General features: G+C 34.9%; 1 protein-coding gene across 1 annotated transcript in view; it reads left to right on the top strand.

Annotated features, from left to right (window-relative positions):
* The window catches only part of FBN2 (fibrillin 2), a 266,492-nt gene that overhangs the window by 86,686 nt on the left and 155,579 nt on the right, over positions 1–24,227 (top strand). Inside the window, exons 6-7 of the mRNA XM_037800910.1 lie at positions 460–657; positions 11,821–11,946. Of these exons, the coding sequence (XP_037656838.1) occupies positions 460–657; positions 11,821–11,946 (324 nt within the window). The remainder of the gene's footprint in view (positions 1–459; positions 658–11,820; positions 11,947–24,227) is intronic.

Raw genomic sequence — 24,227 nt, 5'->3', positions numbered from 1 at the left:
GGCCTGGGAGTCAGGAGGAGCTGGGGCAGGGGTGTGCTAGAGAGTACACACTTCATTCCATCACTGGCATGCAGCAAGGTGGGCCTAGCATGGCCAGAACTTCCGATTTTCCAAGAAAAGCCAGAAATGCAAACTTCATGAGAAATTTCCCAATTTAAAAATGTTGGCTATTAATTTAAATTCTTTTAAAACTTTATGCAGGCCAAGAAGGCACATCTGTGTCCCAGATTCAGCCTGTGAACCACTCATTTACAGTCTCTAGTATAGAACACATTGAGGTCTCTTAATGCACTTCTCGTGATTGAAAAATTATGAATTTTCAAAATGAAACTTTCTGGCCCTTTGTCTTTGGACACTCGGATCAGAAGAAACAGTCTCCGTTTTATACGTTTGGAGGCACTGATATAAGAGTGATGTGAGATCATAAAACCCATTTCTCCTTATTCTTTCACATTTCAGATTACAGGACGGGCCCGTGTTTCACACAGGTCAACAACCAGATGTGCCAAGGACAGCTGACAGGCATCGTCTGCACGAAGACCCTGTGCTGTGCCACGATTGGCAGGGCCTGGGGCCACCCCTGCGAGATGTGTCCAGCCCAGCCTCAGCCCTGCAGACGGGGCTTCATCCCCAACATCCGCACTGGAGCTTGCCAAGGTGAATCAGCGTGCACAGTCAGGTCTCCTTCACGTGGTACCTGGCACTGTGGGTGGCGGCTGTCAGCACAATCCCCATTCCCAAGGGGGCCTAACTCAAAAGACTCATGAGAGATGGTTTATCTTTTAGCCACTAAATAAATAATTATGTTTAACTCTTATGACATTAAAGGAGGAGAGAAGTAGAGATAACTTGAAAAATAGGTAAAAATAGAAAAATATAATTTAAAATGCTTAATATAATCAAAGGGATGAACCACTCAATCTCTTCATCCAGATCCCATCAACCCCACCCCAGCCCCACCCTGCCCACTCAATACTACACATGTGTGAACAACCCAGGCAAAGCATTTTCTCTCCTACTTTTATTCAAATTAGGAAAACCTAAGCCCAGAAAATAGGGATAAGGAAGCCTATATCATAACCCTGTAATGTTACTGATAGTGTTTTCAAAGACAAAGAGTGAGTTCTGTCCATGATGGCAATTATTTCAGAGTTTGCAACCTGGGTTGGTACCATCTTATCTCCAGTTAATCTCACGGAACTCCCTAACCACATCCATTACATGATTATGTATCAGGGCAAGATGGGGGCCTGACTATGCTACAACAGTAGACCCCAACTCAAGTTCCCAAAATTGTTGCATATTTACTGGTTAATGGTTTCAATTTATTTTATACCCAGCACAATTCTTACCTTTGTTGGCCACTTCTTTGATGTCATATGTGTTATGTCCATTTTTAGAGCTTGGAAATGTGCCCTCTAATATGCTCTCAAATGGCAGTTCCCAAGTTGTATATACTAATAGGATCACAGGAAAACAGAAAATGACTTTTAATTTACAAAAATAGTATCACTCATATTTGAGACCTGGAGAGTCAAATTTATTTGTTATAATTAAATTGTATATAAAATTAGATCTGAAGTCTTTCATACTGATGACAGTATTGTAAGCCAGGTCAGAGGCAGAGACATTATCTCCCCATCCCACAGAAAGGATATAGTGTGGAAACCAGCCTGGTGTCCTCCAATCCTAATGAGAACTGTGATTTGAAAAGCCTGCACATAGCCTCAATTCATTGATTAAAGAAATGCTAGCTCTCTGGGTAATTTGGCAAATGTATTCCTAAGAGTCTCCAAAAATTTCTGGTAGTTTTATATTTTTATGAAAGGTAATATTAAAAAAGGGTTTATATCTAAACTTTTTCAAGTCAGAACTACAGGGATTCCTGGGATATGACCCTGTAACTCACACATTAACAACTTTATCAATCACCTAGAACTTTAACAAATCACCTAAAGAAGCCATGTCAGTGGTGAACTTAGATTGGTTATTTTGACTATTCTGTCTCTTGGGATTAGTAATTGTCACATGCCAGATAACTGCCTTAATGATGAGTATTGGGTTAAATGCCGTTTTAAATTTCTTGTATACTATGGATAGTAAAATTCTTTATCTTTCACATGAATACCAGTCTCATTGTATAGAGTAGGAACTGATAAAGCAACAATTTCTTCTATAGAAGATATACTCTATTATATATTACATATTATTTCATATACTATATAGATTTGCTAGTTAAATTACTTATACTAAAGATAAAATATTAAACTATATAACTTTACTAGATTAAAACTGATTAACTTTACAAGTTTAACATTTTGTTTCTTTTTTCTATAGCACTTATCACCTCCTAAAATACTTGGTTATTTGTTATCTTTATTGTTTTTATTCTTCCCCAGTAAAAATATAAACTCCAATGAAGATAGAAATCAGTTTTATTCACTAATGTCTCTGAGGCATCGAGAAGAGTGCCTACCTAGCACATAATAGGTGCTCAGTAAATATCTTTATAATTAATAAATGGGATTAAGATTTAAAATACTTCCAAACACTACTATTTAATACATGTTTGGAAGCTCAAGTTGAGAAAAGCCCCTGTTCCAACTAAAACATCCCAAATTATTGATGCTCTTCATCTTCTGTGTTTATACTTAAGTTTTTATTTTGATATTTTTCCAGAGAGGCTAGTTTTTCAGAAAACAATTATAAAAATGTATGATATGATCTCAAACTTTTTGTCCTTGGGCATTTAGTAGCGTCTGAAGGTTTGTTTATTTGATTTCGTTCATGCAGCAAAGATAAGTTTTGGCTACATTTGCCCCCAAATCTAATGAATTAGTACAGCAACAGTTGCAAAATGAAATTTGCCACATGGTTAAAGTGTCTGGAAAAGCAAGTTAAATAAGATCTGCTTTATTTCAAAATCATGGCCTAGTCAGAAAGTTCTCAATTAGATCCTAATCCTCAGTTCAGGCTATTTTAAGACTACATCTTACAGTGATTTCATTTTTTCTTTTCAATTCCCAGACTGTTTCCCAAGTACTTGTGCCAAATTAATTTGGAGGAGATGGGACATAAGAAAAATAACTTAAAACACAGTAGATACATGCCATACTTTTTAGTAACAGCGATCTTTTTTCTTAGAGAATTGAAAAGTTGTACAGAGCTAAAAATAAATTTCAACTGCTTAGATGATAACTGTAAATAGCTTAATATTGGTTCTAAAACCTGGTTCACATTAGCCAATGGAGAATATTTTGGAAGTTCAGAACATGATGACATCCTGTAGCTGGCGCAATTAGTTAATTGTCTTATCTCTGTCTTAAGAGAGTAAAAGCATGATCTTGCAACAAACAGAATTTTGTAGAAAACCAGTCAATGAAAAATTAAAATGCGATTTTTAAAAAAAAATTAAGCTGCTAGGAAATCAGTAATATTTATTATCTTTAATTGTTGCCATGATGGCATTCTGGACTTTTATAATCAGTGTCATAGAGGTGTAGTTTCCTGGGGCGCTACGAAGTGTAAAGTCAGGTCAGCCACAGTTCTTAACCACATTGAGAGCCTCTTGAGTCCTAGTACTTGTGCCTAATTTAATTCATGTTTAGTCTTGTACTTTCTTCCATTTTGTTTAACATTAAAGAACCAGATTTAACTAACATAGGCCTTAAAATTTATGCTGCCATAAAATTCATGAATTCAAGACTTAAAAAGAATACTTACAAACTTTAAGTTATGTCATAAACCGCCACGTGTATATGCTGTATTTTCTTACAAGTAATTTATTCTTCTTCTTTAATCTTTAGTCTTATGAATCTACTCTGATTAGAAGTGACATTTTATTTAAGATAAGTACTTGGCTTTGGGTCTTTTAGGTTTTCAAACTAACAGTGTCCACTTAAAATTAATATATATTAAATTGTGCATAGTTATTATGTTTTTTGTTATTTAGACTTTTACACTATGTCCAACATCTCAAAATTTGTCTGTCTTAAAAAATATGATGAAAGAAATTTCCTCATTAAATCATTCTCTTGCTTTATCATCAACAACAGTGATGGACCGAAACTGAGCCTCTGCTCTATCCCAGGCAGCGTAAAAGGGATTCAGACACACAGCACAAAATCAGGCCCTTGGAAACTAAGTGTCTAGCTAGGGTACAAGACAACGACTTGAATCAAGAAATAGCAGTACAAACCCTAAATCAGTCCCTGCAAAACAAATGCCGGTGTGTGTTCTTTTCATACGTTGTTAGTGTAAAGAAATATGTTGTTCCTTTACTCTAACTATGGATTGAAAAAAAAGTAGAGAAGAGTTTAAGAGCCGTTGAAGCCAGGCAGACATGACTAGTTCTTCAGTTGTAGGCTGAGAAGCAGATGCCCAGAGTAAAAAATTATTTCTAGGTCATCTATACAACACAAAGTGAAAAGGAGATTTAGCATTATCTGATTAATTGATTATTATAAATTATTAAAGATAGTTACAGCCAAAATTAATTCATTGTGGCTTCTACATCGATCAAGTTAATCAGATCATAACAAAGTTTAACTTTAATTCATGCTGTGCCAATACAATCCATTCCTATACAATCCCCCAAAATTACTTAAAACATACCCAATTATAGAAACATTTGCTTGAAGGTAGCAGGATAAAGGCATTTTTACTTTATTCCCCTTCTTCTAACCCAACACAATGCAACATGAATGTGTATAATAGAGAACAAATGTATTCTAAATAAAATTCTACCACCCCCAGTTAAAAGCAGTGATGAACACATTTAGTTGTGGGGACGTCATTGGGACTGGGAGAATTTTCTAAGCATTTGCTGTGAGGATCAGCATCCCGAAGGGCTATTCACTGGTTGTTTGAACCTTCTAAGAGCAGAATGACAGTTGTAGATTTCTGTTGGAGAGGAGGAAGGCACCCCTCTGAGAAACCTAGTTCAGACCCCAGCTGTAACAGAAAAATGAGAGCTGAAGGAGAGATGCTAGAGGCATGCCATTTCTGGTATTCTCTACCCAGATTTCCAGCCCAGAGACACTCTTCAAGCTAATGCAGAAGAAGGAAAGGAAAGAGATAAGGAACAACTCATAGTCAAAATTGATTGGTTTCCTAGGGCTTCCGTTAACAAATACCACAAACCGGGTGGCTTAAAATAACAGAAAGTTTTTCTCACAGTTTTGGAGGCTAGCATTTTGAAAACAGAGTGTTGGCAGAGTCATCCTCCCTCTAAAACTTGTAGGAGAGAATCCTTCCTTGCCTCTTTAGCTTCTGATGTTTGCTAACAGTCCTTGGGGTTCCTTGGTTTGTAGTGGCTCACCCAAATCTTTGCCTTGTCTTTACATTGCTTTCTCCCGTGTATGTGTAACTTACAGAGCAGAAGATGGGAGCCATGCCACCACCTGAAAGCTGAAAGCTGATTCCCAGCACCAAAATAAATAAATAAATAAAAAGTTGGGAGGGTCAGGAATTTGGTGAGAAACTGTCAGACGTATGACCAATGGAAGTTTTCAAACTCACTGTTTCCGTTTGCTCCACCATCCCCCAACCCTGTCTGTGCTTTAGCAGGAAATGGTTCCATTTAAAGATGAGTAATTACGAAAAAAAGAATAAGGGTCCTACATATAAAAACTGAAAAAGTAAGAGAAAAAGTACTTAAGAAAAAGTCTGATGAAAGACTTGCATCAAAGAAGAATTACCCAAATAAATGCAAAGTTCAGATTCTTCTGTCATGTGTCAAAGAAATTAAAAACAATTTGGTCCTTCTCTTAAAAGGAGCTCAAAGGAGAGTTATAAGAGTTCAAAAAAGACAGTCGAATAAATAAAAACAACCCCATGCAACCTAAGTTAAACCATGGACTATAGTTAATAGAACAGTTGTAACAATGTGTTTTCATCAATTGTAACAAATGTACCACACCAATGCAAGGTGTTAACAATAGGGTGGTATATAGGAATCCTGTATTATGCATGGTTATTCTGTAAACCCACAACTTCTCTAATAAATAATAAAAAAGACAATCAAATGAAATAAAAAGTGAATTGGTAGCAATAGAAGAGAGACTTGAAACTTTGCCTAAATGAAAACAAATAGTGGATAAATACATGAGAAATAAGTGACACAGGGCTTAAGCTTGAGGAAATTACACAAATCAAGATGAAAGAGAACAAAAAGTAAACAGTGATTATTGAGAAGCTGATACTTAGTAAAGCCAGACTATGGAGAACTGATGAATAGGACTGAAATATTTATGTAAAGATGAAATAGAAGAAAAGTTTTCTAAAATAGAGGCCTCTAATCTGCAGATTTGAAGGAACAAAACTACAATAAAGAGAGAAGATAATGAGAATCCAGTGGGCACATGTTCAGAATAAGCACATTTTTTTCAAAGGAAATATTCCATCTTGTCTCAGACCTCTCTAGAACGATTATGATGCCATAAAACTTGAGTTACTAACATGTGGCTTGATTTGATTTACATTTAAATAGGATTTAGTTGCTTTATAGAGAATCAGTTATAGGGGGGGCAGAGCAGAAGCAAAGAAACCAGTTAGAAGTTTCCTACAATAGTACCGACAATATGCGGTGGAGGCGGAGATTACAGTAGTGGAAGACAGACAAATCTGAGATATATTTGGAAAGAAAGCACTAGCTGCTGATAGAATGATGTGAGATAAGTGACAGGGAGAAGCCAGGTTTATCTCCTAATTTTCTGACTTAAACAACTGGATAAATGATGTTGACATTTGCCGAGATAAGGAAGATAGAGACGGAACCATACTCTTTTCTACCTTTTATCACAAATTGAATCCTATGTGTAGTAAAGTATCAATATTTGTTTGTTGTGATGATCATTTGTTCAACATTTGATTTTTGTGCATTACATGTGAATAGGTACCCTGGTTAATCTCAAACCATGTGATTCTCAGATTTCATATACAGACAGAGCTATTCTTCAGTTGTGCTACTTAAACACTAGCATTCGTTTTTATAGCAATGAAAGTATGTGCATGAATATCTATGGAAATAGAAATAAAAACTTCACTTATAGAAATGAATCTAGTTTGGTAAGAAGCAAAATTCAGGAACCCACTATTAAATATAGTAATAGGAATTGGTCCTTATTTTCCCACAGATATAAATTAAATGAACCATTTTTATATGTCTATACCACTGCACAATTTTCCATTTTTGGAAGTAGATTAAAAATAATATACCATCTAATACTACTTTATTTCATAAAAGAAGTTTCGACTAAAAATAATATACCATCTAATACTACGTTATTTCATAAAATGATCTTTTAGAGCAAGTTGACTTGGAGAATTTGGAGAATAAATAGCATCATAAACTAGGGTATTTTTGCTTTATTACATTATTTATAACCTTAACAGACATTGCCTGAAATGATTATATAAGGTTTAAATTTCAAAAGATTCAAGTATATTGCTTTAAAATCCTTACATATGATTTGAAGTAAATTAACATTTAGAGAAATAGTAAATTTGGGCCTGAATTGAAGGAATAAACTAAAATATACCTGTACAATCTGGACAGTGGAAAATTAATCATATATTGGTAGTTGCTTATGCTAAGACTTTGAAGATGTAGAAACTTTTGCATGGTTTAAAGGTTTGAGGTTTGCTCTTAATGTTTATATGGAGAGCATTTGTATATGCTTTTAGGTCTAAATTGATTATTTCTGTGAGATTTCTTTAAAATTCCTTTTTATTTTGGCTACTAACTTGTATCTAAAATAAATTAATTCTGTACAGCTGGGTAGCCTAGGAAATTTCAAAAATAAATGTTTTCTTCTTTGTTCTAGGAAAATACTTTGCTAGGCGATTATAGAACACCCCCTATAATATAGGATTGCTTTTCCCTTTGAAAAATTCTGTAGTCTACTAAATACATAGCCTAAGATTTTATGAACAGTACTGAGGAATTTGCAGGTTTGTCCTCATTTTTTAACTTACAGTATGATATTCATTCTCTGCCAGAAAATGAGGTTTCTGGGGACATTTTGTACCACACTGTAACATGAGGGTGGGAATTTAGAATGTTTTAAAATAATGCAGTTTGAAATGTTCTGAACTAAACTATTCAGCATATATATAAACTTCTTGACATTTATTTTATTCTGGTTGATTTTTGTTTAGATCAGATGTTCTTTAATAGGACCTTGAAATCTATTTCATTTCAGTGTAAAAATGCTTTGTACTGTCACATTTAATTTTTAGATAGCTAATGCAAGAGAGAAATAATATGGATGCTAAGCTCTTTCATAGGCTTTGATTTTCTAATTTACACACTAAGGTACATCAAACTTGTGGGCTTACCAAAAAATAATGAGACAAATCTATCTGACTCAAAATGTATAAAAAATATTATTTAATGCAAAAAGCCAGATGTACAACACATATTAAGAGCTTGTTTACAATACAGACTACCACTCTGAAGGTGTGTGGCTGAATAAAAGTCTGAATCTTAACATTTGTTACAATAAGCATGTATTACTTTGTAACTAATATAAAATTAATAAATCTCTTATGTTAGCCTATCAATTGAGTTGATGATAACATAAATTTGCTTGTTTATATATTAATTGTATTTTATATACAGTGTTTGATTTGTCATAACAACCTACTAAATTAGAGATTATTACTTCTTACAGAGAAGGAAATTAAGGCAAATTTATGTAACTATAAAGTGACAGATTCAAATATTAGAGCCAAGGATTTTTTTGTTTTCCAAATACTCTATTGTATAATTTCTGTAGTTTTTCTTTAGATTCCTTTATCAGGTGGGAAAAGTTCCTTTGTATTCCTAGTTTACTGAGGTGTGTTTGGTTTTTTTGTTTGTTTATTTTTTTGGGTGTTGAATTCTGTCACTTTCTTTTTCCACATTGAGTTCATCTTGTTTTCTCTTCTTTAGTCTGTTAATATGGTTTTCTTTTCTCATAATGTCTTTGTCTGGATTTGGTGTCAGAGAAAAGTTCCCTTTTCTCTTTTCTGGAAGAATTTGTGTTAAACCAGTATCATTCCATAGTTAAATGTTTGAACTAATTCAACAATAAAGCCACAAGGGCCTGAAGTTTTGTTTTTGTGAAGGATTTTAATTAAAGTAGGAGTTAAATTACTTTCATAGATATAGGTGTGATCAGATTGTTTGTTTTGAGTAAGCCTTGATGTTTGTCTTTTAAGGAATTTGTGCATTTCATTCTAATTGTTGAATTTTTTGCCATAGAGCTGTTTATAAACATTTCCTTATGATTCCTTTAATCTCTGTAGAATTTGTGTTATGTCCCGTTGTCATTCCTGATGTTGGTAATTCATGTCATCTTTTTTTTCTTGATCTGTCTTAACAGAGAGCTGTCAATTGTATTGATATTTCCAGAGAGCCAGTGTTTCTATCCATTGATTATCTCTATGGTTTGTCTCTTTTTCTTTTTTATTGATTTCCACTCTTATCATTATTACCTTCCCTCTGTCTACTTTAGGTTTAATTTACTCTTCTTTTTTAAAAATTTCTTAATATGGAAACTTTGATTTTAGATCTTGCTCTTATTGTAATACAAGCATTTAATGCTTTAAATTTACCTCTTCAAATAGCTTTTGCTGCATGCCATAAATTTTAATAGGCTGTGTTTTAATTTTCATTTAATTTAAAATATTTTCTGGTTTTCTTTAAGATTTCTTCTTTTCCCTTGGATTATTTCAAAACAAAGTTGTTTAAATTCCAAGTATTTGGAAATATTCCACGTGTTTTTGTTATTGATTTCTCATTTAACTCTGTTATGTTCAGAGAACATACTTTGTATGATTTTAGTTCTTTATATTTAATGAACCTTGTTATATTGCCCTGAAATACAGTCTATTTTGGTAAATATTCATGTGTACTTGAAAAGAATGGATATTCTGCTGAAGTTGGTGTTCTTTAAATATCAAATAGGTCAAGTTTGTTGAAAGTGGTGTTCAAGTCATCTGTAGCCTTACTGATTTTAAGCCTACTAGTTCTATCAGTTGCTAAGAGAGAAATGTGGAAATTTCCAACTATAATTGTGGATTTTCCTATGTGTTTTCTTTGTTCCAGGTGTTTTGAAGTACTATAAACAGTGCATATGCATTTAATATTATTATGTACTCTTAATGAATTGGACTCTTTATCATTATTAAATTTCCATCTTTATTCATGGTAATATCCCTTGTTCTGATGAATACTTTGCCTAATATTAACATAGCTACTCCAGCTTTCTTTTGATGAATGAGTGCATGGTATACCCTTTTCATATTTTTACTTGTAACTTACCTATGTCAGTGGGTTTTTTTGTAGACAGCATAAAATCAGGTCTTGCTTTTTATAAATCAAATCTGACAGTCTTTTTAATTGGGTTGTATATACCATTTGCATTTCATGTAATTATCAGTTATGTTGGGTTTGATTCTATATAGTGCTGTTTGTTGTCTGTTTGTCCTATCTATTCTTTTTTCCTTTTTTTCTCTTTTCATGCCTCTATTAAATTATTCAGTATATTTTAGTGTTACATTTATCTCTACAATTTAATTATTAGATATACCTTTGTTTTATTTTTTAGTGTTTGTCTATACATTTTAAGCTTATTATTGTCTATTTTCATATAACAATATACCACTTCATATATAATGAAATAACTTTACAATTGTATTCTTCCATTTCCCCCTTCCGTCCTCAGTGCTATTCATGTTATATTTTTTACTTCTATGTACGTTAGAACCTCCAAAATACATTCTTATTATTTTCAACAATCAATTGTCTTTTAATTAATTAAGAATAAGAAATATAGATTTTATGTATAGCAACATATTTACTATTTCCAGTGCTTTTCATTTTGGGGGTCTATCCAAATGTCCATCTTTTGTTTCTTCTGCCTGAAGAACTTCCTTTAACATCTCTTATAGCCTCTCAGCTTTTATTCATCTGAAAAGTCTTTATTATACTTCATGAATTTCATTATGTCAATATTAAGGAATTCTGTTCCTCAGTGGATGAAAGTAATAGATGGCTTAAAGGATGAGGATGATAAATATTATGTAAAACTGGAAAGGTTTTACATTTAGAATAAGAACATAATAACCAAAAAATAACAGTATTTAAGGATTTAAATAAACAGGTTTCAGGTGAGGAAATAAAAAAGCTAACAAGCGTAGTAATGAGAAATTAGAGAAATAAAAGCTAAAATAATAACTCATATCCCTTTGCAATGAATAGACCAAAGAAAACTAGGATATTGGAAAATACTACCATGTATTGTCAGGGAAGAGGAAACACAGGGATTGCCATGAACAGCAGAGGTGTGTAGACTATTTTGACAGTCTGCTGGCATTTTAGAATTATCTGGCACTATTTGTTCATATTAGGTATATATATACCTTACGATCTAGTGATGCTGTTCTGGGTCTTCAGCAAAGGGATAAAGAGTCCCTTTGGTCCTCAGAGTCCATGGAGTGTTGTTTAAGTCCATAAAGAGGTGCTGGGAAGTAGGCGGTCAAGTGGGGGCCCACCATCTGGGGTGTGACACACCATGGAGTGCTCTGCAGCAAACTGAAGCCACAGGTTAGTATCTACATACCAACATGGATGGCTCTTAAAGCCAAATTCCAAATGAAAATAATGAAATGGGATCTTTAACATACTATTTACATAAAATATTTGCATACATATACATATACATACTCCCCATTCTCTTGAGGGTAACTGAATTTCTTCTATACCCAAAAGAAATATATATAGATATTCTAAAAATTAATCATATCTGTGTTCAAAATGTTTTCTTCTTGCAGATGTTGATGAATGTCAGGCTATTCCTGGGATATGCCAGGGAGGAAACTGCATCAATACAGTGGGGTCGTTTGAATGCAGATGTCCTGCTGGTCACAAGCAGAGTGAAACTACTCAGAAATGTGAAGGTAATTGTCTGTACTTTGGGAGACATGCCAAGTATGCTGCTTTTTAATCCCAGTAAAACATGACTTCATTTTGAATTTTGAAGAATATTAATCTCGATTATAGCTCTGTATTTCAATATGAAAGTGTGAGTTTCAACAGCCATTCATTCTAGCAGTTCCATTTTGGTTTGTGTACTGTAGTTTTCATGGGTTTGATTGGAAAAGAGTCAATTCACATTTTGCATCTGGAGTGTTATTTCACTGCTATGCTGTAATGAGAATGGGAGTAATCTAGCCATTTAAATTTTTTCTCAAGAAAGTAGTTTTTAATTTTGCTTATGAAATTATGTAAAAAACTAAAATCAGGGTAAAGAGAAGAAGTCCAAGTGAAATACAATATTGCATGTAAAATGATATGTTAGTGATTAGCTCCATGTCATAAGTTACAAAGTAAAATATCTTAATTGTTGTATATTGCTTCACTGACCACCAAATTAAGAAATGAGACTAGTGACTCAGGAAGGATTTGGAAATTACCACAATTATCTTCTGAAAGAATATCCTGCTCAAATAAAGATATCTGGAAAAAAAGCTAATAATTTTCTGCAGTATGAGACTTGATTTATAATATTGAAATATTAAGTTCAACAACATTTCTCAAATAGAGTAAATTTACTTATCTGTGATCAAACGCTTTATCATTATTATGAAATTCACAGAACTTCTAAATGTATGTAGCTTCCATGAACATGCATATTTAGAATAATGTGATGCATCTAGTAGTACTGAAGTACAATGTTTATCTTTTCAATTGTTGTTTAACTTAAATCTATTTATTTCCTTACCTCAGGTGGTTTTCTAATAGAGTATAACTATTCTCATTATTTTTTTGTGACATAAACATTCTCATCAACTCAGAGTTTTCAAAACTTTATCCTGGAGATTTGTTTTTGCCAGTCTTGCTTATCTGAGGTAGAAAATGTTTACAAGAAATGCAGTGAATCTGAACTTTATCTCACATGCCAGTATAGTCTTAACTGGGAGCATTTTCTGTAAAAAAATAATCAGAAGTTTGTTTAGAATCACTTATCTTCAAGAACTAAAATGTTAGTTATGATTAAGTCTGTTTGTTATTTCCCTTTCCAAATGACAGTATTTGGGGGTTTTTGTGTAGTGGTTTAAAGAAATTGTCTTTCTCTGTGGAAAAGAAAATGGGGAAAAAGCAAAATCTAGAGCTAAATATAGGAAGTAAAGAGAAATGTGAACTATATTCTTAGACAAGAGGTAGTTTGGGTACATATGCTATTGTTTCAAGCCCAGAAACCAAAAACCCATCAGGCATGTATCATATGATATCATTTTTTTCCTACTACAATCAATCTTTGAACATTTTCATTACTCCAAAAACTATCATTTTTATAAGAGTAATTTTCTATTTGCTCTGATTCACTTATAGTCAGCTCCAAATAATATTTACAGTTTTAATATGTTTTACATTACAGGCTAATTTCAGGCTCCCCCAAAGGAGAAGTTAATAAAATGTGCTTGACTATTTTAAGGACCAAATAAATTCTCTCTGTAACTGTTAGGAGGAATGCCCAAGTAAATTATGCTCATTTAAATAAAATATTGACAGCTGAAGTCTGCCTGTAGCAGAAATTTTAGGAAAAATAATTGGAAGATGGGAAAATTATCTGAATTAGCACAGGAATTGGACAAGAAAGTCAGGGAACCTCAGAAAGTCTGAGTCATGCCGCTCTTTTCCATAGTACGTTTTGTATGTTTCACTCCTGGCTTTTTTTTTTTTTTTTTTAATTGATTCCATTGTTCATCCTTTTGTTACTTCCTTTTCACTTTTTACTTCTGGAATAATTTCTAAACTAGATCCAAGGGTGGTATACTTAGGAACAAAGACAGTGTTTTATTGTAGGTGAGAAGCCACAGCCACTGACTGATTATAGTGATTGTGACAGTTCCATTACATATCAAACAATGTATTTCTTCTTACATGAAAATGGAATGGGCCTTTTACACATCACGATTTATCAAAACAACATACAGAGCCAAGCCAGGGTTTGGGGAGAGACAGGGCAACTCTTTATTCGCCACTTGCCTGTGTTCATTAGGGAAAGGGGCTGTTGATGTAGTGGAGGCAACACCCAGAGCCCTGAATCAGTCATCTCTTTACTTAGCTCCTACCCTAAAGCCAAAAAGATTTGACCATTGCCCAGAAAAAAATTATGTTATTTAATATTTGAGATTGGTGGAGAATGGCAGAGTTAGAAGTAGTGATTAGAACTTGAAATCTCAAGGTTTTATGGGGCCTTAGTTTTGTTGATAAATCATACTCATTTGGTTATGTCTTAAAAGAGGCTATTATCAGTTTTTGGTGGGTGATATTGTTCCTTTTTGTAAAAGATCAAATGATATTTGCTCATATACGATAATTAAATGTGATTTGTAGCATAATGGATCTGGTAAGGCTGTAAACTATTGCTACGTTTACTGACAGATTTTGAATTGTAGTCAGTTTATGCATGGTTTATATAGTATCAGAATAAAACTGTTGCCATAAATTTAAAATTAATATTTACTCTAAAAAATTTAACCATAATGATTGCTTTTGACCAGCTACTAAGGGTAAGGCATTTTAATTATTTGTGAGCATTACAATGTGATTATAAAATATAGTGGTATTGGCAGATTTATTTTTAAATGATGCCCTTTCTGTTTCTGTTATAGCAGGTTTCATATTTCTGTTCATATATAGTGAAGTTGTCTAAACTTTTCTTAGCCTATAAGTTACTACATTGCTTCAGAAATAAGAAAGTTAACTCCAAACTTTTGAGTCTGAGTGACTGGGAAAATGGTGGTATCATTAACAAGAAACTGCAAAGTTAACATAATAATTTTTAAAGTTTAAGTTACTTACTTTTTTGTGTGTCCTTGTTTGTTTACCATCTCCCTTAACTCTTGAGTAAGGTCCTTGATGAAAGAGATTTCATGCTTAGTGCTGTATTCCAGAGCTTAGAACAGTGTCTGGCATGTTGTAGGCTCCTAAGAAATATGTGTTCATTAATTGGGAGTGGAGTGTATAATCAGTTAATTTATTTAAAGAAGGCAAAATGTGGTTGGAGGTAACATTGTATTGGAAAGAGGCCAGCCATCTTCAAGGGATTTTTTTCCTTCATCTGACTATTTTCATTTTCTTAAAAATTTGATTTTGCTTTTGTTGCTATCAAGAGACCAAGAACATAAACATTAAATGCAATTTGGCATCTTTAGATCTTCCTCGTCATAGTCCCTCTTAGGTAACTTGCAGGTAATGCTTCTTTGTTCAGGGACCTTCACTTTCTATCTAAAAGAAAGCGTCCTCTGCTTGTTCACTGGATGTCTTGACAAAAATCTTATCCTGAAGATTTGCTCTACTGAGCATGTACAGTTTATACTAAAATTTAAGGAAAAAAAACAAAACAAAACAAAAAACACAATGGGGAAGGGCATTCATCTCCTGACTTAATGTTTGAAATGTATGACTGCTATCCTCCATGTTTCATGAACAGAGGCTAAAATAGATCATCCTTGTCTGGTGGTTTCTTCTGTGAGCTCCTTACTTCTCAAGAAATATGGATTTCTTTGTGTGTTCATGTGTGAATGGGTGTGTGTCTAGAGAAGAATCAGTTAACTTTCCCCTCTACTCAGTTGGGATCTCGATTCCACAAAGCCTCTCATGATGTCCACTGACATCATGGCTTACTTCTCCTGGACCAGATTGGTTCCAAATTTTAATTTCCTAACTCTGACATACAATGGGCAAAATGTTTCTTTGGTGGAGTAAACCATTTCATCATATTTAAAGAGAGGTTTGTTTCAGTTACTCACTCTTTACCAAGATCCATTAATCTTAACCATCAGTTTAATTTAAATGAAGAAGGGAAGCAAAACACATCAATGTAATTTGAAATGGTATATTGGAAGACTGTTTTTGTTAAAATAAAATATAACTTATTTTGAATTTCATTCCACATCTATAAAACACTAGGTAGTTGCCAGATGTCCTTGTGTGATCCCCTCTTCCAGACCGTACCTTCTGTAACATTCATTGAGGTAGTTATTCTTTCCTGGCTTAAATGCGAGGCAGGAAAAGAGCATCATTGTCTTGGGAAGTTTCCCTTCAATGGCTCTTTATGTATCAAATAATTGTTTGCAGTTTATTCCGAAGAGTCTTCAGCTTTGGTCCATTACCATAGCATTTTGTTGTTTGAGATTTGTGACAAGAAATGTATTTATTTATGTTCATGCAACTTGTTGGCACAGTACCTTTTGCTGCTGTTCCAACTGCTCTGAATAATCCATGGAAAATAAACTTTCTGTACTGAACTGAAAAGTACTTCCTTTTCCTGATATTCCCCAAAGTATATTAACTTTAAAATTAATATTAAATAGATCCATTGAGTATTTCTTAAAGGGAAAACTACACATTAAAATGGATAGTGAAGTAAGGATATTGTAAACATTGGAAACATAAAACTTTTAAGTTCATCAATTTAAAAGCTATGAAAATGGTCATCTTTTATGTCCTTTTAGAAGGAGATTTACAACATTGTTGTTAAAATATAATTGCTTGATATATCCCTTCTCCCCTGAATAAGGAAGCCATGGCTACTAAACCCAAACCTGCCTTTTTGCCCCCATAATTTATTCTCTATAATGGCACTTATCACATGGTATTCTTTAAATGCAATTTTATTGTAATATATTCACATACCATACAACCATCCGAAGTGTACAATCAGTTGTTCACAGTATCATCATATACTTGGGCATTGATTACCACAATCAATTTTTGAACATTTTCATTATTCCAAAAAATAAAAATAAGAATAAAAATAAAAACAAAAGTAAAAAAGAATACTCAAAACATCTCATACCCCTCCTCCCCCTGTATTATTCATTTACTTTTTGTCCCCATTTTTCTACTCTTTTGTCCATACGCTGGAAAAGGGACTGTGAGCCACAAGGTTTTCGCAATCACACAGACACACCGTGTAAGCTACATAGTTATCCCATTGTCTTCAGAGATCAAGGATACTGGGTTGCAGTTCAACAGTTTTGGGTATTTCCCTCTAGCTATTCTAATAAACTAAAAACTAATAAGGGACACCTATATAATACACAAGAATAACTTCAAGAATGACCTCTTGACTCCATTTTAGATCTCTTCCTCTCTTTGGTTTAGAAGGCTTTCTCAATCCCATGATGCTAGGTCCAGGCCCATCTTCGGGAGTTATGTCCTGCATAGTGGGGAAGGCAGTGAGTTTACCTGCTGAGTTGGCATAAAGAGAGAGGGGGCCACATCTGAGCAAAAAAAAGAGGTTCCCTGGGGGTGACTCTTAGGCACAATTATAAATAGGCTTAGACTCCCCTTTGCAGTAACAAACTTCATAAGGGCAAGCTGCAAGATCAAGGGCTCAGCCTACTAATCTGGTAGTCCCCAATTCTTGCAGGAATATCAGGAATTCCCCAAGTGGGGAAGTTTAATATTTCTGCATTTTTCTCCAGCCCCTCAAGAGGGCTTTGCAAATACTTTTTATTCTCTGCCCAGATTACTCTGGGATGTATTGGGGCTTCACACCAACCTGTACAAACCAACCAGATTTCACTCCCTATTCAATGTTCCATGTAATTATATTGTTTGAATAAACTGACCATACAAGTTAAATTATATAGTGTGCTACAGAAAATATAGATTTTGCACCAAATAAACATCTCTTCCTTTGGTCTCACCTAGAAGTTGAAGTTTTAAAACACAGTCAATATCACCCTTTACCTGTAGACTGATTTACCTTAGTCCCAATCAAGTGCATTTTGTTCATATCTCTAATTGAAGTCTGGTCTCTCTTTCAGCTTTTTTTTTAACAGTTGCTGTATGGGATAATGCTGACATTCATAGTTGCCAAACTCTGGCTCTGAGTCTCAGTTGTCACACAGATACCCGAAGTTACAGGGATTGACCAACTCAGCATAAGTTGTAACCATTACAACTCATGAATAGCTGTGGGGGCTTACAATCTAGGAACCTTTACCGTAAGCCTTCCCCTGATAACCTATGTTCTCACATTCAATTATCACAGTTTGCACATTATAATTAGTGCATATTAGTGAGGTGTTATAATGTTTGTCTTTTTTTTTTCTAGCTTATTTTACTGAACATACTGTCCTCAATGTCCATTCATCTAGTTGCATACGTCACAACTTCATTCCTTCTTGCTGCTATTCAGTATTCCATTGTATGTATACACTACAGTTCACCATTCCGTTTATCAGTTGATGTACCCTTAGGCGTCCTCCATCCATTGAAAATCGTGAATACTGCCGCTATAAACACCCATGTGCAAATGTCCATTGGTGTCCCTGCTCTCAGTTCTTTCAAGTATATATCCAATAACAGGGTTGCAGAGCCATATGGCAACCCCAATCTTAGTTTCCTGTGGAACCACTGCACTGCCCTCCAGATGCGCAGCAGGAAATAGGTACATCCCTCTCGCCACATTTTCTGCAGCACTTGTGTCCCTCTATTTTTTAAAACAGCTTTATTCACACCCCATACAATATTTAAGTAAACAATCAGTGGTTCCTGGTATAATCACATGGTTATGCATTCACCACCACAGCCTATATGAAGATATTTCCAATTCCTCTGCAAAGAAAGAGGAAGAGGAGGGAGAAAATGAAGAATAAAAAATAAAAGATAGAAGGAAAATAAAAATAAAATAAAATAAATTACAATGAAAAGTTCAGACAACACCACCACCACCAAGAATCCCATACCATTCCCTTATATCCCCCCCTTTTATATACAAAAGCTTGGGTATATTGCCTTTGTTACAATTAATGGAAGCATGTTTCAAAGTTACTGTTAACTATAGACTCTACTTTGCAGTGATTGTGTATTTCCCCTATACCATACAATTTTCGACACCTTGCAATGTAGACATTCGTTCTCCTCATGTAAAAAGATTCTTATATTTGCCATTTAATCACCATCATTGACCACACTAGGTTTCACTAAGTTATACAATCTCAATCTTTATCTTCTTTTTTTCATACATGCCCCTAGCCTTTCTCTTTCAACCATCTATTATCACTCAACGTAATGTCTACTGTCAACCATTTTGTCTTTTGGATTTTATATGTCATATTTTATTTTTCTTTTCCTCTCTCTCTCTTTTTACCCATTCTGATAGTCTTCATTTCTAACACTCTTCTCTAATCCTCTCTCTCCTTGCTTTTCCTATCTGCCTGTAGTGTTTCCTTTAATATTTCTTGTAGAGAAGGTATCTTGTTCACAAACTCTCAGTGTCTTTTGTCTGAAAATATTTTAAACTCTCCCTCATTTTTGAAGGACAGTTTCTCCAGGTACAGAATTCCTGGTTGGCAATTCTTCTCTTTCAGTATCTCAAATATATCACACCACTGTCTTGTTGCCTCCATGGTTTCTACTGAGAAATATGCACTTAGTCTTATTGAGTTTCCCTTGTATGTGGTGGATTGCTTTTCTCTTGCTGCTTTCAGAATTCTCTCTTTGTCCTTGACATTTGATAATCTGATTATTAAGAGTCTTGGAGTAGCTCTATTTGGATCTGTTCTGTTTGGCATATGCTGTGCTTCTTGGATCTGTAATTTTATGTCTTTCATAAGAGATGGGAAATTTGCAGTGTTTATTTCCTCCATTATTTTTTCTGTCCCCTGTCCCTCCTCTTCTCCTTCTGGGATACCTGTGACACATATATTTCTGCACTTCATGTTGTCCTTCAATTCCCTGAGACTCTGCTCATATTTTTCCATTCTTTTCACTATCTATTCTTTTGTGTGTAGGATTTCCAGTGTTCTGTCCTCTAGTTCCTGAAGTTTTTTCTTCTGCCTCTTCAAATATTCTGTTCTGTGTCTCCACTGTGTTTTTCATCTCTTCTATTTTGCCTTTCATTCCCATAAGTTCTGCCATTAGTTTTTTCAAGCATGTGGTCACACAGTGTCTTCTTTATATCCTTCATCTCTTTTGCCACATTTTCCTTCAGCTCATTGATTTGATTAGAAGATTTGTTTGAACATCTTTAATTAGTTGTTTCAACATCTGTATCTTACTCGAAGTGTAAGTTCGTTCCTTTGACTGGACCATATCTTCATTTTTCCTCGTGTGAATTATAATTATTTGTTGTCTAGGCATCTGGTCTCCTTGATTACCCCGATCAGATTTTCCCAGGCCAGAGGGGCCCAGGTCTCAGGATAAGGATGTAATCAGTATCAACTTTCCCTGAGGATGAGCACCAGAAGATTTTCAGACTTTCCTGTGAGGCCTCTAGACACTGTGCTTTTCCTATCCTGCCCAGCAGGTGGTGTTTGTCAGCCCATGGCTCCCCACCGGTGTAAGGGGTGTGGTGCCTTTAATTGTCAGCGTGTACTTTCCCTGCCAGGGACTGAGGATGAATCTGAGGCCAAGCTTAAGCGTTTCTGTTTCTCTCTCTCTCTTTCTTTTACCCCAGGACCTGGGTTTTGAATTCTCTGAGGGAAGGCAGCCACTTGAGCTGGGCCCTGCCCACCCCTTTTCTAAGGGAAGATAAGGCCTTTAGGGAATTATCTCCTTCACTTGACTTCTTCCTTTGTCTCTCTAACGGTCTTTACTCCAGCCTTTCCTGGGTCACCACTGACAATTGAAAATGCCCGAGGTTTTCTCTAATGAACTACTTAGAATGAGAGACAAAAAAAAGAAAGAAATCCCCTTTTCAGAGCCAGTCCCCAGCCCCCCAGTTTTGCCAGTTGACCGGAATTTGTACCCAGTTCTATGACATAGCACTTTTCCAGTATTCTGAGCTCAGCCGACTCCAGAAGCCTCTGTTTTATTTATTTATATTTCCACCAGCCCTGCCTCCTCTGTGCCAGGAGAGACCTCAGGGTTCCTTTCCTTCTTGCTCCAGGTTTATCTGTGCTGGTAGCTTATATTCAGTAGTCCAACTTTGTTAATTAAAACTGTGATTTTTGCTTGGTTGAGCTACCTTCCTTTGTTCCCAGCAGAGATCACTTCATTTTCCCACAGGGAAGTGTTCCAACTCAGCCTGCAGTGTTGTTGGGTGAGGGGTGCCAGCTTCACAGTTTGGGGCACTTTACTTACAGTTCTATGCTGTGATCTCAGCCATTCCACCTATTCCAGACTGTGTGCCTTGTGTATCTGGTCATCAATATTCCACAAACAGTTGTTCCAGACTATTTTCTAGTTTTCTGGCAATTTAGCAGTTGCTCTAGGAACTAACTAAATTCCACACCTCCCTATGCTGCCATCTTGCCCCACTTCCATCACATTGTATTTTTTTCTCATTTCTTTTTTTTTAAATTCAGTTTTATTCAGATATATTCATATACCATACAGTCATCCATGGTATACAATCAACTGTTCACAGTACCATCTTATATTTGTGTATTCGTCACTCCAATCTATTTTTGAACATTTTCCTTATACCAGAAAGAATCAGAATAAGAATAAAAAATAAATAAATGAAAAAGAACACCCAAATCATCCCCCCCATCCCACCCTATTTTTGCATTTATTTTTTTTTGTCCCCGTTTGTCTTCTCATCCATCCATACACTGGATAAAGGGAGTGCAATCCACAAGGTTTTCATAATCACAGTGCCACCCCTTGTACGCTAGATTGTTATACAATCATCTTCAAGAGTCAAGGCTACTGGGTTGGAATTTGATAGTTTCAGGTATTTACTTCTAGCTCTTCCATTACATTAAAACCTAAAAAGTGTTATCTATATAGTACATAAGAATGTCCACCAGAGTGACCTCTCAACTCCATTTGAAATCTCTCAGCCACTGAAGCTTTATTTCGTTTCATTTCGCACCCTCCTTTTGGTCAAGAAGATGTTCTCAATCCCACAACGCCACATCCAGATTCATCCCCAGGATCCATCACATTGTATTTTAATTATTTTTCTTATGTGAGTCACCCAGGAGATTATGACTGCCAAAATAATATCATATTAATGATAGCTAATATTTATTGAGCCCTTACCATGTTTAAGACAATACTTAAACCTCTTTAGATGGGTTTCTTATTAAATTATTACAACAATGCTCTGAGGTTGGTTACTAATTATTAACCCACTTTAGAGATGAAGAAATAGAGACACAGAGAGACCAAGTAACTTTCTCAAGGTCATGCGGGTAGGAAACAGTTAAGCCAGAATTCTACCCTGCTAGATTCACTCCAGAGCTTTTGCTCTCAGCCAGTGCTGTTGAGCGCCCATGTGTGAATGACCAGGGAGCACAGCCCCCAGCCTGCGGACTGCATTTTAGGGGGAAAACTCATGGAGACAGGAGCAGCAACAGAAATGTGGTCCTTTCATTGCTCATAGCATTTTGTGTAGGTCCTGGGCTCTAGCAAGACGACCCTGTCACTGGCTGTGGGGTTTGTAAGCTGCTTGACTGAGAAAGCCCTGTCCTCCTCCCCTGATATGATGATGGCTGAAAAAATGTGGAAACTTGACCCCAGCCCTGTTTCTTCACCTCAGCCTTCATGGTTGGGGGAATGTTCCCTTCATGTCATTGGAGTGTAGGGGTCCAAGTCTTGTGATCACAGATGTATGACCTGGCAGTTCAGTGGCTCCCAGCCAGATCCAGTACTCTGCGGGATCAACTTTAACATAAGCCCTCAGCCTTTTTTGAGGTTAGCCCATAAGAGATAAGTCTTGAAATACCTAATTTTTCCCTGTACACTGCCTCTCTGTGGCTGATGTAGTAGTTATTCGGTCAGTGGCTTTTATATAGCGAATATTTAGAAAATGAACATTTATTCTGTATCATTATGCTAAAATAGTCCATTTACTGTGACTTTAGAATTGAAATTGCAGATCAAGGAGAACTCAGTAGGAGTAAGAAAGTGGAAATTAACTTCTGTCTTTGTAGAAAGGAGTCAATAGCAACACCCTGCAGATGTAGTTTTAAAATGACAAGTGCACGCTTTCTATGGAAAAGTAAAACAGCAATAATTTTTTTTTAAAAAGTAGAGATCTAGCCCTTCTAAAATCTAAAGCATGTTAAAAAGCTAAAATATTTCAAAATACTGTGGTAATAGCATGTAAACAGACAGCCCAGTGGAACACAATAGAAATTACATTAAAAAAACCCTAATCTATGACATTTAAATTGGTGAGGGCAAAAGATAGATTATGCAACGAATGCTGTTGGGATGACTAGGTATCATTTGAGAAAAAAAATTTAGGTCCATATGACATATCATTTAAAATTATATAGTCTTAGACAAGAAAAAACAAGTAGGTTGGTAAATTCAATTACATAAAATGAGATAAGTTGCATGGCAATAAAAGAAAAAACAATGCACACAAGAGAAAAAGACAAATGGTAAACTGAGAAAGACCTTTGTAACTCCTAAGGTAGATGCAAATTTTCTAAATATAAAGAAACTATACAATCATTAAGGAAATAGCTGATAAAAATGATCAAGGATAGGAGTTGACTGTTCACAGTAAGGGAAATAACAGTGACTACTAAATATAGTAAAACACACTTATCTTACTTAGAATAAAGAGAATGCAAAGTAAAACTACAATGATATATATTTTTTTACCTATAAGTTTGATAAAAATTAAAATTCTGATGGAGAGCTGTGCTGTGGAGGTTGTTAGGAAATAGACACTTAAATTACTAATAATGTAAAATTGGTACCACCTCTATAGAGGTCAATTTAGAAATATCTTTCAAAATTACAGAGGTGCATAACATTTGATCCATTAATTTGAAGAATTTACCCTACCTATATCATAATCAAAAAATGGTGGACTTAAAGGTTATTCATTCAGACTTTGTTTCATAATAGCAAAATATGGTAAACAATTTATACATGATAATAGACTGATTACATTATGGAGTATACAGTAGGAAACGGCTCATCCTTAAAAGAAGAATGTGGACATTTTATGTATAAAAGTATGTTCAAGATATTTTGTTACATTACAAAAGCAAGTCAAAACATTTTCATAAAAAAAGAAAAGAGAAAAGAGCATGTACTATTTTTATGTATACGTAGAATATCTCTGGAAGGACATGCAGAAAATCTGTCACTGGATGTCTTAGGCAATGGAAATTGGCTGGCTTGGAGAAAGGGTTGGAAAGGAGATTTCTCATTTGGGTACTCTTACAAGAGCTTTTAACTTTGAGCCATGTAGATAGATTACCTATTCAGAAAATTAAAAACAGATTAATGTGTGGGTGGGGGAGCC

This window comes from Choloepus didactylus, chromosome 13 (assembly GCF_015220235.1).
Source record: "Choloepus didactylus isolate mChoDid1 chromosome 13, mChoDid1.pri, whole genome shotgun sequence".
Lineage (NCBI taxonomy): Eukaryota > Metazoa > Chordata > Mammalia > Pilosa > Megalonychidae > Choloepus > Choloepus didactylus.
Note: the sequence above shows the minus strand (reverse complement) of the source record. Positions and strands in the feature narration are given on the sequence as shown.